Source organism: Hakea prostrata, chromosome 1 (genome assembly GCF_041222555.1).
Source record: "Hakea prostrata isolate BN-2017 chromosome 1, UWA_Hpros_2, whole genome shotgun sequence".
NCBI classification, from domain to species: Eukaryota; Viridiplantae; Streptophyta; class Magnoliopsida; order Proteales; family Proteaceae; genus Hakea; species Hakea prostrata.
In genome coordinates, this window is record NC_142600.1 from 11234693 (window position 1) to 11251269 (window position 16577).

The 16577-nt window shown below is 36.3% G+C and overlaps 1 protein-coding gene across 1 annotated transcript; it reads right to left on the bottom strand.

The window, feature by feature from the left end:
• Nucleotides 1-5495: 5495 nt before the first annotated feature.
• LOC149027462 (stearoyl-[acyl-carrier-protein] 9-desaturase 1, chloroplastic-like) lies at nt 5496-7507 on the bottom strand. Its single transcript, XM_089146837.1, has 2 exons — nt 6632-7507; nt 5496-6408 (listed from the first exon to the last, which is right to left on the bottom strand). The coding sequence occupies exons 1-2, from the start codon at nt 7274-7276 to the stop codon at nt 5836-5838; spliced, it is 1218 nt and encodes a 405-aa protein (XP_089002963.1). The 5' UTR covers nt 7277-7507; the 3' UTR covers nt 5496-5835.
• Between the last annotated feature and the right edge of the window lie 9070 nt (nt 7508-16577).

Genomic DNA, 16577 nt, shown 5'->3' on the forward strand with positions numbered 1-16577 from the left:
TACTTAATTTCGCTTTATCTTGTAAGTTGTCACTGAAAGTCACAGCAATTAATTAATGGTTCCAAAATGATTTTACAATTGATGATCCATTTACATTTGAAACAGATGATGATCCAATTTGGGTTACGTGGGAACACCTCTCAACCGGCGACCCAATTAGGTTAGTGATTCAACTCTAATTTGGTGCATTAGTTGAATCACCTTCAACCTATCCAAGGATATATGTAACGCATAAAGACAAAATGAGTTTTCTATTACTTGACTTGAGATGAGATGATAAACATCTCCATATATATAATACTATATGTACACGTGGCTATCCCACTTCACTAATAACCCATGCATAGGATTCACATCTTCTGTAATTCCCTTCCCTACAATTCCCTGCAATTCCCTCATAGGATTGGGCCATGGGGCATTAAGTAATCCAAAGGTTACCCAACAAACTAGAATTTAAATAAAATTTAAATTTATGGGTGGGTTTAAATAAAATTCAAATATATTTTAAAATAGATAACCGTTGGAATACTTGAATGCCACATGGCACAATTTTATGAGGGAATTACAGGAAATTGTAGGGAAGGGAATTAGAGAGGATGTGAATCCCCATGCATAGCAACGGATTCACATCCTCTGTAATTCCTTTCCCTACAATTCCTTGCAATTCCCTCATTGAATTGTGCCATGTGGCATTTAAGTAATCCAATGGTTATCTAATTTAAAATAAATTTGAATTTTATTTAAACCCACCCATAAATTTGAATTTTATTTAAACTCTTGTTTGTTGGATAACCATTGGATTACTTAAATGCCACATGGCACAATCCAATGAGGGGATTACAGGGAATTGTAGGGAAAGGAATTACAGAGGATGTGGATCCGCATAGCGACAGGGCCCAAATTTCTTAACATGGAAGAAAATTTTGCAGGTTGTGGGGCTGGGGTGGTTGATTTCAAGCAGGGTAGCTGTTTATGGTCGGGTGTGAGTGGATGGCGTATTTTAGTCATTTCACAAGTAGACTTAACACCTCTTAAATAATGTTAGTTGCTATGAGACCTAGATGTAATTTATTTATTGCACTAAGGGGTTCCTAACATTAGTCTGTGTTCTACTAAGAGGAACTACGTACATGTAAAAGACCCTTGAATTTATGCTGGAAATACATTCAAACCCAAGAAAGAAATAACATTTATTGCACTTGCAACACATTCACTAGGATTGAAATCCTTTGAGAAAGACGAATATATATATATTTTGTTCCATCAACATAGAAAGCAGAAAGTGTCTTGGACTTTATATGATCCATTTTAGACTTGTTCAAGAATTATCAATGCTCAAAGGGGAATCTTTCTTCTCAATACTATAGTGAAGAGTGAGGGGAGCATAATCTTCTACCTATAAAGGAGAGATGACAAATAATTTGTATATAAATAAGAATGTTGAACTAATAGTAAAGGGAGTAAACAAAGGTTTCTCACCAAGGGAATAAATATTGTGGCCAAGCTAAAGAATCAGCCACTATGTTGACGTCTTTGTTGTTCTTGAAAAAAAAAAACCCTACTTACAATCTTTTGAGATAAAAATCGGCCGGATATATATTGTCCATGGTTCCACGACTATGTTTTCAAAAGCTTGACTAAAATTCATGTTTTTTCAGTAAAAATTCAGTTTTCTAATTAAGCATTTATAATCCACTTTATCAATGCTCTGACCGCCGGGATGCATGGCTGGCATGGGTCCCATGGCCTCGCATGGCCTTGGTTTTTCAACAGAATTCAGGCCTGTCCTATAAACAGACCAATCCGAGTTGGGTTGTAACTTGTAACAGATTGGTCTAACCGGCCGGTATGATTTGAACTAGCTAGTGAACCTGTTTTTCAATTTCATTTCAACGTAACGAGCCGGTCTGAGCTACAGAGTCTCTAACTTGAGGTTTTCGATATGGATTAATTACAATTAATTCCATCCAGATCGCAACCGCCATGGATGAGTATGTAGGAGCAGCCTTAGTTGCTGAGTCAAATCTTGATTACAACGAAGTAGACTGTATATATCCCACGCCGGCGGGTCAGCCTAGCTATCTTAAAGAGAAGAGAAATAAGCGTTTGGGAAGAAAAGCGTTCTATCTTTTATTAATAAGGGAAAGGAAGGAAATCCGGAAATTTGGAGAACGCGCATTTTAATCCAATCAATGACAAACAAACCATCAGTATCTTAACATCCATCATCTTCCATCCATAGCATTATGAACCATCAAATTGCATGTAGGTGTGTCTCCATGGTTTCAGTGCATGGTATCAAATTAGGAGTAGCTTCAATTCACTACTAATTTGGAGAGATTTGTAAGCAGAGGAAAAAGTAATTAACTGGCCGGAGAGTTTTGTAAGAGATCTATTCTATATATGTGAAGAGAAGAAACTGATTGACTCTTTGAATAACCCGACTTTCTTCCGATCATCATCTGGCTCCAGGCGCTTCTTCAGACCATGAGATGAATATATATGGTGGTTAATTAATTGGACTGATAAGGGAGTTTGCTATAACCACTTGCTTGAAGCAGCAGATGGAGATGATGAACTACTTGCCTAAAACAGCAGATGAAGGTTGATGAACAACTTGCCTACAGCTAGCTACAACCCTGCGGCTGCACTCGGTCTTCAGTGAACTGGTAAAATCAATGAAAAGCCTCATCATCAACTACAGTACATATACTCACGTCAAAAATGAAAAACACTACTTATCAGAGGTTATATATATATATATATACATATAGGGATCATTGGGAATCTTATCTAGCCATCCAATGGTCAACATATCGTATCTAGCCGTCCAACGGTCAACATCAGTCATCTCCATGGTGTACTTCAACTAAAAAACAGGCACTTAGACCTTCGTTTTGGTAAGTCAAGTTAAGACATAATTAACTCTTGCACGTATCCAAGAGAACTTCATTTTTTTTGGACATTCACTCTTCCCTTAGAGGAACTGTGTTATCTAAAGTTTAACTTAACCATCCAAGGCGGCCCATTCTCATGTGTTTCTTTGTTCATAGATTCTTGATTCGATACGCTTCTTGGTTGCACTGAAGCATGCAGACTTTAGAGAACCAATGCAACTTTATAAAACCTTGGTGGTAATAACACTAACATAGGCATGTGCTGGATAAAGCCATCTATTATTTATTTGGACGTCAAGTGCATTCCTCGAACCCCCCCTTTGTATAACGTTTGTGCAATGGGAAACTGAGGTAGGATATTAGCTAGTGGACGTTTAGCCTGTAAAAATATCTGAAAATTTTAAAATTTGGAGACATAAATGGATGCATTCACACCTCTTTCCCCCCCCCCCCCCCCCCCAAAGTAAAGAAAAAAAACCACATCTATACTCAATATTATATCATTATTATTATTTTCTTATTTAAAAATTTTCTTTTTAATTGTCGAAAATCATTTCCCACGACAACCAATAATTACTAGGAACAATATTTTCACAATTCAAAGGGTATGCATTAGATGTCAATGAGACTTGTGTAGTTGGCGAAAGTCCATATTCACTTTTAATTTCTAATATGTTGAATTCATCTTCAAATAATTTACATTCCAAAATATATGAGAAATCTATGGAATAAGAATAGAAAATTTATCCTATGGTCACCTCTTAGCATGTCTCATCTGAATTGGAAAGTCCAAAGAGAGGCATGGCAAAGGGAGGAAATGGGAAGGCAAAACTCCAAGTCCAAGTATGTGCGATGATGTACATAAGAAAAATTTGCCAGATCTACTGGATTAACATTCTTTTGCGGCGGCTGGTAGATATCTCATAAATGAAATGGGTTGCTTCGGCGAAAAAAAAAATTTTAAAAAATTCAAGAATTATGATTATATTGATGGGGCAGTTTACAGTCATTCCATGTACTTTCAAATAATTGACATTTTAATCTGCGCAATAAGAATATTTTGAAAATTCTTCCAATGCCTATGGACCTATGGTCACCCATCCCATTTCGATTGGCAAATCCGAAGAGAGGGATGGCAAAAGGCAGAGAGGTGTCGATATGGAGGCAAAATTCTGAGAAGGCTTCGAAGTCAAACAAAGTTCACTTACTATTTTGAATTTTCCATTTTTTTTTTTTTTTTTTGGTAAGAACGAGATTTATTTATTATAGGGTAAACCTCTATTACGACTTAGTCCTAGTCATCTTTCATGGAAGTATATGTTTTCCAAATCTATTGATTTAACCGTTCAGCTGCGACCGCTATTAGATGTCTCACTAATCAAGTGGGGTTGTTTTAAAATTTTTTTATTTGCAGCAGATGTTGTTGGCAGATGACTAAGCCACGTAATCAAAAAATGATCTAAGGATTGAGAATCAAAAGAAGGGATGTATTTGTAAATAATTATTTTATTTTATTTTTATATTCAAGAGTTAATTTTATAAAAATTTTAAAATAAGTCCTTGGATCAACGCAATCCCAAAATAAATCATTGGAGACGAAACTGGTGTTGTTGTTGGTGTTGCTACGGAGGCTGGGGTTTTGGGAGTGAAAGGTGCAATTACTACTAGTACCAGCACCCATTACCATCCCTTGCATGATGGATTGTTGCTGGCAAGAGTTTCGTAAATTTGGGAGAAATAGGGGTTTTAGGATCAAGGAGCTCCAAGGACTTTTTTGTAAATTTATAAAAATTTGAACATTGAATGTAAAAATAAAAAAATTTATTTATAAATACACTGCACCTTTTGATCATCAACCATTAGGTCGTTTTTTTAATTATGTGGCGCAATCAATACCATTGGCGGCAACTAGCAGCGACCCTGCAAATAAAAATCCTTGCTTTTAACAAAGAAAAAAATATTGTACAAAAAAATAGTCAATGCTAGGTTGATAGGGTGATCAGATCTATAACAGTAGTTATAATTGAAGCACGTGCAAACTTTTTTGGATGAACCTCAAATACAAAAATGGGACGCATCATATTTTAAACGGACGGTTTTGGTTTGTTTTTGGGAATAGATTTTCTTTATTTCTTTATTTTATTTTATTTTATTCTCTGTGACGTGTGAAACATCATTAGTAAGCAAAGCTCTGTGTGGTTCGAAGTCAAAAGGTAAAAAATCACCCAAATCTACTGATTTTGACATTCCTTGACAAAGCAATGGCTGGTAGTCTGGTAGATGCTCGCTCATATATGAAGTATATGAAGTGGGGCTTGCTTTTGTTTTGTCGGAAAAGAAAAAGTAAAAAAAAAATGGGGCAGGTTCATACTGGGCCACATCGACTTTTTCATCTATTATTCTTCTGGAAATGGGCGGGGGAGGGGCTTTGGGTCTTCGATGGACATCGGAGACAGACAAGGTGAACTCGTTTGTTACTCCATCTGCGTAGAGCATCAGTTCCTTGACAAATGTGTAGCATGCTGCATGCATGTCATCTCTTTAAATAATAAGAAAATTGAAAAGGAAGTTCCGAAGCAGAAGAAAATCTTGGTTTCATATGTGTTATGTATTATTAAGTAACAAGCAAGGGAAAGTAGAAAAACGCAGGAACAAATTGACTTAGTGATGACTTGACTTACTAGTACTAGGCAGAGGTCGGTGGTCGAAAACCCCGTCTGCTATTATTTATTTATTTATTATTTTTATTCTCTCTCACGTACAGTAACAGGCTAACAGCGTAGTATTTAATTATTTATTTATCTAACGGTACGAGAGAGAGAGAGAGGGAGAGTGTGTGTAACAGTGTAAAGACAGTGTAAGGGAGTTAGGGAGGGAACAAATTAACAGAGAGAGAGAGAGAGAGAGAGAGAGATTAAACTAGGTATACAGCTAGAATCTAGAAGGCAACCTCCTTGTCGAAGATCCAGGTGAAGGGCATGGTGCGTGGCTTGGTCTTCCGCGCCCGGTCTTCCGCCCGTTGATGGAGCTTGCGGAACCTGGGAGCCAAGCCACAAACAAAATCCTGGGCTTGGTTGGCATTGCTGTTGTTGAGGCCCAGCTCAAGCTTCTCCAACTTCCACCTCCCAACAAGGAAATCCAATATGTCGGCATAATCCCAGGCAGTGTAGACGCCGGTCCTCTGTGCGACGGCGGAGAAGTGGTCGAAGAGATTGGGATCTTGACCGTCGTACATGAGGTAAGCAGGCATGGCAATCTTCTTTCGCATCATATCGGCGATGCCCAACATGGCGTCACAAGGGTCTATCTCCAGCAGCTTCTCCACCATCTTCACGTATGCATTCTCGTGACGCTTCTCGTCCGCTGCAATGCTGCCGCAGATGCGTGCCAACACGAGGTCTCCATGCTCCTTTGCCAGCCGTGCCGTGTTGCCATGCGATATGAATGTCGCCCTCTCTTGGAACGACGTGTACACGTATCCCAAGTATGGATTGTTTTCCGTTCCCGTGTCCTGTTGCATCCGTTCATATGTCATATATACCATATGTTCACTCGAGTCACTCGACTCGATCATAAATTAATATTCTTAGTTTCTTACCCAAAAAAAAAAACAGATCATTAATTAATATAATAATATATTATTATTATTATTATTATTAACCATATCATATGATTCATATCATATCATGTCATGTCACAATAAAAATGTGTCTGCTCGTTCGCAACTCACTCACCATGCCACCGGCGATCAGGTACTGGATGGTGGACTCGATCTTGGGCATGTTGACACGTCCGGAGAGATACAGGTAGGTCTTCAGCAGATCCCCGTGTCGGTTCTCTTCGGCGGTCCAACCACGGTTCCAGGTGGCCCAAGGATCTGGACTCGCTCCCGTCTCATCGTTAACCCCATCGAGCCGGTTCACGAAAGACTGGTACGTCGGAAGGGCCTCTTCGGTGATCATGTCACCCACCAAAACCACCAGGTACTCGTCCGGTAATCCGGCGCATCTCTCACGTAGCTCACGCACTTGCCCCTCAAACACATCCAACGGCAAAGACGAGTCTGGCAAGAAATCGTGTGGCTGCCAGCACTGCTCCACCGGCTTTAATAGTGGAAGTATATTTTGCTCCGCCCACCCATTGAGAGACTTGAAGATCTCCACCTTCTCAGGTGGCATCGAGTGTGTCTTTGTCGGGCCTAACACCGCCGGATGCGGCTGAGGTGCTGCTGCTGCTGCGTTAAGAGCAGAAACCATCCGTCGCCTGTGTTTAACGACGCGGTTGGCTGGTGTTATGGATATCACACTGTGATGAGTCACGATCCCGAGGGAGGAGAGCTGCTTTGGGTGCCGGTACAGACTCTGTGACTGCAGCAGCATATTTGATCGATAATCTTGCAAAGGACAAAGAAAAAGAAAAAGAAAAAGAAAAAAGGAAAAAGAGAAAAAAGGATTTTTGAAGCTTTATAAACTGCCTTCAACAAGATGGTTCACCAAGACTCTCAGAGTTGCAGAGAGAGAGAGAGAGAGAGAAGCGGGTGCGACCCTGGTGTTTGTTGCGCCGGCCTGATGAAGAGGAGACGGAGGAGGAGGAGGAGGAGGAGGCTTTTCTTGAGATGAGATGGACAGACAAATGGAGGGGAGGGGAAGAATGATCTATTTATAGGAGTTACTCGTCATACTCAGCCACCGATTTACAAATATTTTCAGTACTACCACTTGAAAGCATCCATGTTGTTGTTGTTGTTGTTGTCAGTTGTCACTATCTTTCACTTCTGGAGATTCAGTAAATAAATTCAACCCTAAACCGGATACCGAATTCATACGTTCGAATTTTATTGGTGCCAGCCTGCCAGGGAAACAAGCTTCCTATATATCGTTATTTTCCCATTATATAAATTGTAAAAATATTAATTCCAAAAAGAAAAAGAGAAGAAATAAATGGTTATGGATTCGCTCTTTCAACAATTATATTAGTCTAATGCTGATACTTGATATTAAGTTCAAACTCTATATTTTGATGCACCCATAACCACAAAAAAACATATAGTTGATTACAAAGTCAAGAATTTGAAAAAATATCTTAAGCAAACATATTCAGGAGAAAAAAAAAACTCATCATAACAAATGGTAGATCACATTCGTTCCTCATAAGTCAACCGTAATGCCTTTGTCCCCCGGTGGCTGTAATTGTTTCTCCAGGTTTTTTACTTTATTGATAACTCATTGTGTAAAACTTCCAAGAAAATAATATCTTGTAGATCTGACGTCGGAATCTTGCCAGGCTATCCCTTTTTTTTTTTTTTTTTTTTTTTAAATTCAAGTATAGCTTGAAAATATTATTAATGACATCTAGCAAAGACTCATATCAAATGGAAATTTCTGTTTCACTCGCATTAGACATAACAAAGGGAATATAACGGATTGATGTTCAAGAATATTCTGTGATGGAATGGAAATCCTGAAATTCCTACAAAAATTACTTTTGGAATTAGAAGAATTTCTTCAGGCTTATATGTTGGTTGAGCCAAATAATTTTTTACTTTATTTTGAGTCTTGCATGACCCAGGTTTTTTCTAAAAAAATAAAAAAAAAATTGAATTTATTTCTTCAGTTTATTTTTTTGGGTAAAAATCCTCTCAATCAATTAGAACAATTTTCTTTTACAACTCCTTAGTTTATAGTAAAATTAATTATCTAAAAAATAATGAGAAGAGGTTGGCTTAATTAAAAGAGATTCACATTTAAAGATGTGCCATGATTCAATATGGGATAAAGAGTAAATAATGAGAGTACATATCACATTCCTGTTGGAAGAATAGCGATATACTTTTTCACCAGACTTACCTTGTGGAGCCCATATGAGATCAACTTAGGTTCTATTTAATTATTTTATCATACTTATAATGGATGCACACATTAAAAATATATATAAATTATTAAGAATGACATTTTTAGCCTAACAAAATATAAGTGAATTAACCAAAAAGAATATATATTACAAAATCAACATTACATATAAAAAATGCACATGATTGCAACAGGAAAATTTTAGATGCAAACCATAGTTAACTACCCTACAAATTACAATTATATGATTTACAATATAAAATTAAATAAATAATAATAAATATATAGAGAATTTTAAGCGGGCGTGTGAGGAAATAGAAGTGAGAGAGAACCTCTAAGCAGCGTGAGGAAATACAAGTGAGGGAAGAGTTGATTTTTAATTACGATTTAATTATTTTTTTTTAAAAATAAAGTAATGATATTTTTAAATATCACTTCCCTCCCCTCTTAGCTGGACAAATAGCACTTACACTCTCTCCTAGTTGGATAATATCACCTCATCTTTTACCTAGCAAATATATCAAACACCTCCACTTTGTTAACTTTTATCGGTTAAATTTAACTTTTACTGTTAAATATTTTTCTAAACCCCAAACTACGGTGCTAAAATATTTTGTTATTTTAAACCTTAAATTACCGTAATCACCCTAGCAGTTAGAATACTGAATTACCCTCAATTGAAATAATTATTAAAAACCAATACACAATAGTTAAAACCCAAATTATCTTTAATTGTTAAGCCCAACATACCCTTTTTTTTTTTTTTAATTATTAAACAATTAAAAAAACCCAATATATTGGTACGGGTTTAATCTTATCAACATACCCTCTTTTTTTTAATTGCATTTTTTATTTTACTTGATTTTTGTTTGATAATTAAAAAAAAAAAAAGGTATGTTGGGCTTTTAATAATTAAAGATAATTTAGGTTTTAACTATGGAATTTTGGTTTTTAATAATTATTTTAATTGAAGGTAATTTAATAGTTTAACTATTGTTAGGGTAATCACGGTAATTTAGGGTTTAAAATAAAAAAAATATCTTTAGCCGAGGGTAGTTTGGGGTTTTAGAAAAATATTTAACGGTAAAAGTTAAATTTAATCGAAAAAGTTAACAGAGGGGAGGTGTTTGATATATTTGCTAGGTAAGAGGGGATGTGAGTGATATTATCTAACTAAAAGGGGGTGTAAGTGATATTTGTTTAGCTAAAAGGGGAGGTAAGTGATATTTACCCTTTTATTTTTAAAATATTTTCAATATTAATATGGAGGGTTCTTGAGAAACCACCCCCGCCCTTTTCACATACAACCTCTTTGTTAGGATTTGCATTAAAGAAAAGATTTATTGTGTATTATCTTCATGTCATGGCTAAGGTGTGTTTACCTTTTCGTGCTTATTCTTCTTTATATTGTGTCATTTGCAATCAATCCTTTGTTAGTGTATATAAGAATTCTTGACTAGAGAATCCCCAACTAATGTAGTAGTACAAATGGACCATCAATGCATCTTTTATAAGCATTTTGCTTCAGTATTATGCATTTAATTAATGCGCAAGACTATTGTGCGGAAAAAGGAGAACGGATTGAGATATCGGTTGAAATTTTGACCGAGAATTCGATCTCAACCATAGAAAAACAAGTTGTTGAGATCGAAATCTTATCCTAGATCTCAATCCAATAGCCATTAAATGCATGGAATTAAAACTCGAACCTTTGTATAATTTCTTCTTAGAAGGAAAACAAATACTACTAAAATAAAAGTACATCCAAAAAATTAAAATAACAAATTGCTAATCCAAGAATTGTAAACAAGTTCATCTACTCTCAGTTGATCTCTTAGTAAAGATTAAGAGAGAGAGAGAGAGAGAAAATGAAAAGCAACAATGATTTGAAAGTATATATTTTTAATTATGAAAAGATATAAATGTAATAATTTGTAAATCTAAGATACACATGTATAATTTATTTATTTATTTATTTATTCCGAATTGAATTGAGGTGGTCGGGTCAACATGCTGACTAATTGTTCAAAATCTTTTACCTTATTTTATGTAACATTATCTTGGGGAATAGTTTATGCAACTTCCAAGAAAGAAAAATTATGTATATCAGAAAAGGAAAAGAAAATAGTTTGTAGTTTGTGTGGACTATAACAATTCAGCCACGTCGCAAGTCACAAGACTCACAACTATACCAAGAAGAAAGAAAGATAGCCCATTAATCCTTGGTAACATCGACCAAAAAGACTTGGAGTTCCACTTCGACTTCCACTTCCACTTCCACCTTGAAAAACTAAACCAAGAAGAAGAAGAAGAAGACATGCATGGAGGGAGGGCCAAGAGGCCGACAACGTACACAGTAAAATGGCACACAAGTCTTTTTCGTCTGGTCTTCATTGACGGCTCAGAAAATAAACTAATAAGATGGATAATTCAAGACTTTGGGGTAGTTTGACAGTTTGACTGTCGTCTTACTTTTAATTATTTTTACGTATAATTTCTTCTAATGGTCTATAAATTAATGTTACGAGTCTTAATATTACAGTATATTATATTATGTTTGTCTTAACTCTATTAATTGCAGTAAAATACATTCAAATTTTAAATTTAGAGAGACAAAAATACCCTTCAAATGCTTCAATTAATACATTAATTGTATTAAAATATCCTTTAATTTAAACAGAATTAATAGCTGGATATTTTGGATGATGTCTAAATTTCCCACTTTTTATTCTCTGTGATCATTTTCACCCCCTTTTCAAAAAAATAAAATAAAAATGTTCTATGTAATTTAGATTTTAGAGCCCTCAATCTTTTCTTGGATGATAGATCTAGATCCAAAATTCTTTAATTTTTTAAAGAATTTTTTTCATTTAAACTCCTTATTGTCTCCTTGAATCATGTAATACCGCACCCACATGCATCCCCTCACAACCTCCATACCCATCCACCATCCATCATTCGGGAATTCATCACATCTTGTCAGAAATCACCCACCACAAAATCAAAATCAAAATAGAAAATAAAAAATATTAACAAAAAAAAGAAGGAAAAAAAAAAACAACGACCACTTCCCCCACCTTCACTCTCCCGAAATCGCCCGCCACTAGTCCAAGAGCAACTAGCCCCCACACTCTGCAACCCCATTTCCAAATAGGTAAGAAATCAAAACTTGAATACAAATATTTTCATTTAGGGTTTTAGGTATCAAGAATGGAGAAAATTGGAAGAGTATAGAATCGGTGTAGACAAGAAACAAGAATCGAAGGTGTACAAAAAAAAAATCACTAAATCTGCACAGCATCTACAAGAAATATCAGTTTTTGAACTGAAAAACTGCATATTTCAGTTTTTGAACCCAAAAACCCCCATTTTCCCCCCCCCCCCCCCCCCCCCCCCCCCCCCCCCCCCCCCCCCCCCCCCCCCCCTCTCTCTCTCTCTCTCTCTCTCTCTCTCTCTCTCTCTCTCTCTCTCTCTCTCTCTCTCTCTCTCTCTCTCTCTCTCTCTCTCTCTCTCTCTCTCTCTCTCCTATCAATAAGCATTGTTCAATCTTAGCTAACCTAGTTTCAAAATTAACCTCCACAAGAGCCCAACAATGGCTTCTTCGTCTTCGATCATTTGGGTTTATTTTGATTTCAGGAATTTGTTCAATTTTGTTTCTCAAACCCATTTTTCACATTCTTTCATTTGTTCGTCTCAAGAGCTTCCTAGCTAGAAACTTTTCGACCAATACAATTACCTTTCACAATTGAGCAGTTATCTTCATTGGACCTACAATTCAACTAACTCGTAAGACTTTTTGGCTTCTGCTAAAATAGATAGACGGAAACTGAGTATTAGATGAAAGAGACCATGAATTCCACGATTAATTTATAGATATACATTTAATTTGACGTTCATATTCCACGATTGATTTATAAATATAGATTTTTTTTTAAAGCTGCTCTACCTTTCAAGAATTAGGAGATTGAGTTTAGCTTTAAGTTTGCGTATGGTTTGATAAACAACATATATTAGTAATTTTTTTTTGAATCTGAAGTTTACCGGACTAGCTTGTGCACACCATGATTACATCATCAGGGTAGCTTTTTTATATTAATACAGAAATTAAATATATTAATAATTTAACTCTTTTAATTTTATATGAAAAAATTTTGGTTGGTAGATCAGTAAAGTTAACTGGATTAGTATTAGTATTTTTTGTGATTCAAATATAATTTTGAGCACATCGGTGAGTTAAAAGAGAGTCAAAGTGTTCAAAATACATGACTCAAATAATAATATGATAATCATGCTGATAAACGTGGAAGAAGGATATTTATTGGCTTTCGTGCTGCATTCACGTGACGTCGTTACTGATAATATAATTGCCCTTATTTTATATACATGTACACCGGTACACGTACACCGGTACACGTACATGCATGCATGATGATTGATGAGTCAATTAAACCCTTGGAAACATCGAAGTATCGAACGATTGAACCAAAGATGACTTGAACGCCAATCCCATGTGGCAACTGGCAACTGGCAAGGCAAGCCCGCCAGGTCTTTTTTGAGGGCTGAGACTTGAGAGTCTGAGACCTGAGAGAGGAACATCATCCACCATCCACCATCCATCATCCATCATCCACCATCCACCATCCATCATCCATCATTATTAATAAATAACCTTCGAGATATTTAAGTTCAGTTCCTACGATCGACGACTCTATTACCTTTGGAACAGTAGCCAGTAGGTTTTACTTTTCTTCAAACTAGCTTTAGTGCTTCCTATGGAATGGTATTATGGGGCTCTTTGAAATTCTGATTCAAAACATGCGGGTACGTAGAATTGAAGTTGTGTGTTTACATGGCTAGGCCGTCAATCTCGATCGGTGAAGTTGTGGCTTAGTCCAGGACATCCTTCGATGTTCGATGTTCCATGTTCTTGTTTCTTTCAATATGTCTATTTTCATTATGTTCCTACGGATTGTATTGGTCAATGCTGACTTAATTCCTAGCCCGTGCTGCTAAGAAATTCCAGTTAAATCGTGACTGGTTGCAATCCCCGTCAACTGGCTTTGTATCTTCTACTTACCTTGCTACTGCCATTACGCTAAAAAAATCTAATATAATAATAGCATCTTAGATTGGTTAACTCTAGTGGTTTTTCTTGGATATTTTTACAAAGTTGCCAACTACTAATTAATTAATTAATTAATATTGTTCTTAATTTGTATTCTCAGTTTGCTATATGCCTATATGCATGTAATTTTCTCTTTTTGTTCTAACGTACAGAGGTGGTAAGCACCCTGATCATCTGCTTCGATCAGGATCAACATCCAGAAGGCCTTGTAAGTGCCATCGTACTACGTGTCTAACAGTTTAACCTATAATTTTCACACCATGAATTGCGATGTTGATGTACCCTGCTGCCATTTGTTTCTCATGGTTCTTGATATGCTTTAATCTCATCTTTCGAATGAGAAAAAGTTGCGTTTGAGCTTGAGTTCGGTTTAAGAGGTTGGTGGTGCTGGGAGAATTTTATTGCTGTGAGAATGAGATGCTTCTAAATAACGGATGGATGGCACGGTTAAGCGTCTCTTGGGAGCCTTAATTTGCAGATCAAGCTTCTAGGCTTCTAATTTTGTAACCTGTGTAGTAGTAATTAGTACGGTTACGGAAAAAAAAAATTAGCAATTAGTATTATATCTTTATTAGGTGATTTTTTTTGGAGGAAAAAAAAAAAAAAAAAGTGTACTGAATCTCAAGTGTTAATGGGCCGGGCCTCCCTAAAACCCAAGCCCAACCCTATTCATCTAAATCAAAGAAAAGGTTGATGATCCAACCCGACCAGCACGTGGAGCAGTGTCCATACATACTGAGGAACCTCCCCCTAGAGGAAGTAAGGATGATAATGAAGGCAATGAAAAATATGAAATACAAGGTAACCGCTTGTTGGTCGACCACCGTGTAGGAATGGGAGATCATGATGTTTCGGGCAGAGGAGTTGCATTCGTTGATAAATGGTTCAAGGAACTAGATGAAAAACTAAAGAAATTGAAAGATGTAGGAAAAATGGCCTATATTATGCACTAAAAGATAACCCATTTGTTTGGCCCATCTCAGAAGCAGATATGCCAAAGAATTTCAAGTGCCATACCTTTACTATGTTTGACGAGACTAAGTGTCCAATGTAGCATATCATGCACTACAAATCGGTGATGTCCTCACACAAACAGAATAAAGTGGCTTTATGTTGGGTCTATCTAGCTTCACTAATTGATGCGGCATCCTAGTGGTTTTGAGGATTAAAGGCCGGATCAATTTTGAGCAGCTTGGTCAAGTATTTTTGTCATGCTTCCAAATGGAGTAAACACAAAGAAGAGACAGGATATCATGTTCTTCGTATGGCAAGGTTGTTCACAATCAATCAGGGACTTTCTCCAAATTAATGTTCAATAACTTGACCATCAAATAGAGAATCTAGATGAAAGGATGGCTTTTCATGCACTCTATCAAGGAATCAATCATCATCGCCTACTCGAGAATCTCATGCAAAACATGCTAGAGACTTATGTAGACTTGCTTGACTGTTGCAGGCATGCAATAATATTTGAAACAATAAAATCCATAAGGGAAAGGAAAGAGCCTGCCATAGAGACAAAATCTAATAAAGGCAAGCCTCAGTAGAATAGGAGTTCAGCAGGAACTATTAACAGGAGTTGTCGACCGAAGCCCAAAAAAGTGGTCTCCAGAAGGAGCATTCACTCCTCTGAACACAAGGCGATCAGAATCCTGATGCAGATCAAGAGTCATGACTCATGACCTTCTCAAATGGAAAGCTTCGATTTTGACTAGAGGATCAACAACAAGGGTTTTTTTTTTTCCTAGCTAGGTAGAAAACAACAAGGGTTGCACCCTATAATATTTGCTACTGTAGTTGTGACAAACTCAGCCCTTCCACTTGGATGTCCAGCCGCTGCCTTAGAAAACTACACTTGCTACTGGCAATAATATGTATTTTTAGATGAATAATTTACTTGACTGAAAAACACAAACAAAAGAGCTCCCACACCGCTCACGATATCTAAATGATAATGGAAGTATCCAATGTCCCACTGAGATTTTGCTCTTTTTTTTTTTGGGTAAACTGTTCTTTTTATTTTGGTAGCTAGAAAATAGTATGAAAGGATTAAAATATTAAATGGCAAGGATTTATATTTTGTCAAATGTTACAGTGACATGTTTCACCTTCCTTTTTTTGGATATAGTTTTTTATAGTATAATAGTCATAGATGCTTCTCCTATGTAACCCATCAAGCTTTAGTGAAGCCCCAAAGTCATAAGACAAAAAGATCGTTTCTCCATGCTTTGGAACCCCTTTTTTTTCATCATTGAACCTCACCAAGGAAGCAATTCAAAAACATTAATCATGGAAGGAGTTATACTTTTATTTACTAAAAAGATAAGGAAAAGAAGGGACACCTTTCCTTCTTTTTGAGACTTAATGGTGAAAACCAAGACTAACTATGATTCCAGATACAAGATCAATATATGAAAAGAGAAGAAACAAGAAAACACAAAGCTAAAGAAAAGTGCCAATCAAATAATTTTGCCTCTGCCTTTTGTAAGTCAAATCTTTTCTTTTGTTAAAAACTTCATATCCACTCTCCATGCCCACAAGAAAATGTACTCCAATATTAATCATGAGTCATGATAATTCATTTCCTTTCGGTTACCACTAGCTGTGTATCAATACATGCTCAATCAACCAGAGCGGGAAATTGCAGCTTTTTTTTTTTTTTTTCTTTCTTTTGGGAGATCCCTGAGAAAATCTTAAAAAAGAATA

Coding starts and splice junctions, on each gene's coding strand:
- LOC149027462 (XM_089146837.1), bottom strand. CDS start 7,276: ATGCTGCTGCAGTCACAGAGTCTGTACCGGCACCCAAAGCAGCTCTCC. Junction 6,409..6,631: donor ACCTGATCGCCGGTGGCATG/GTGAGTGAGTTG, acceptor CGGATGCAACAG/GACACGGGAACGGAAAACAA.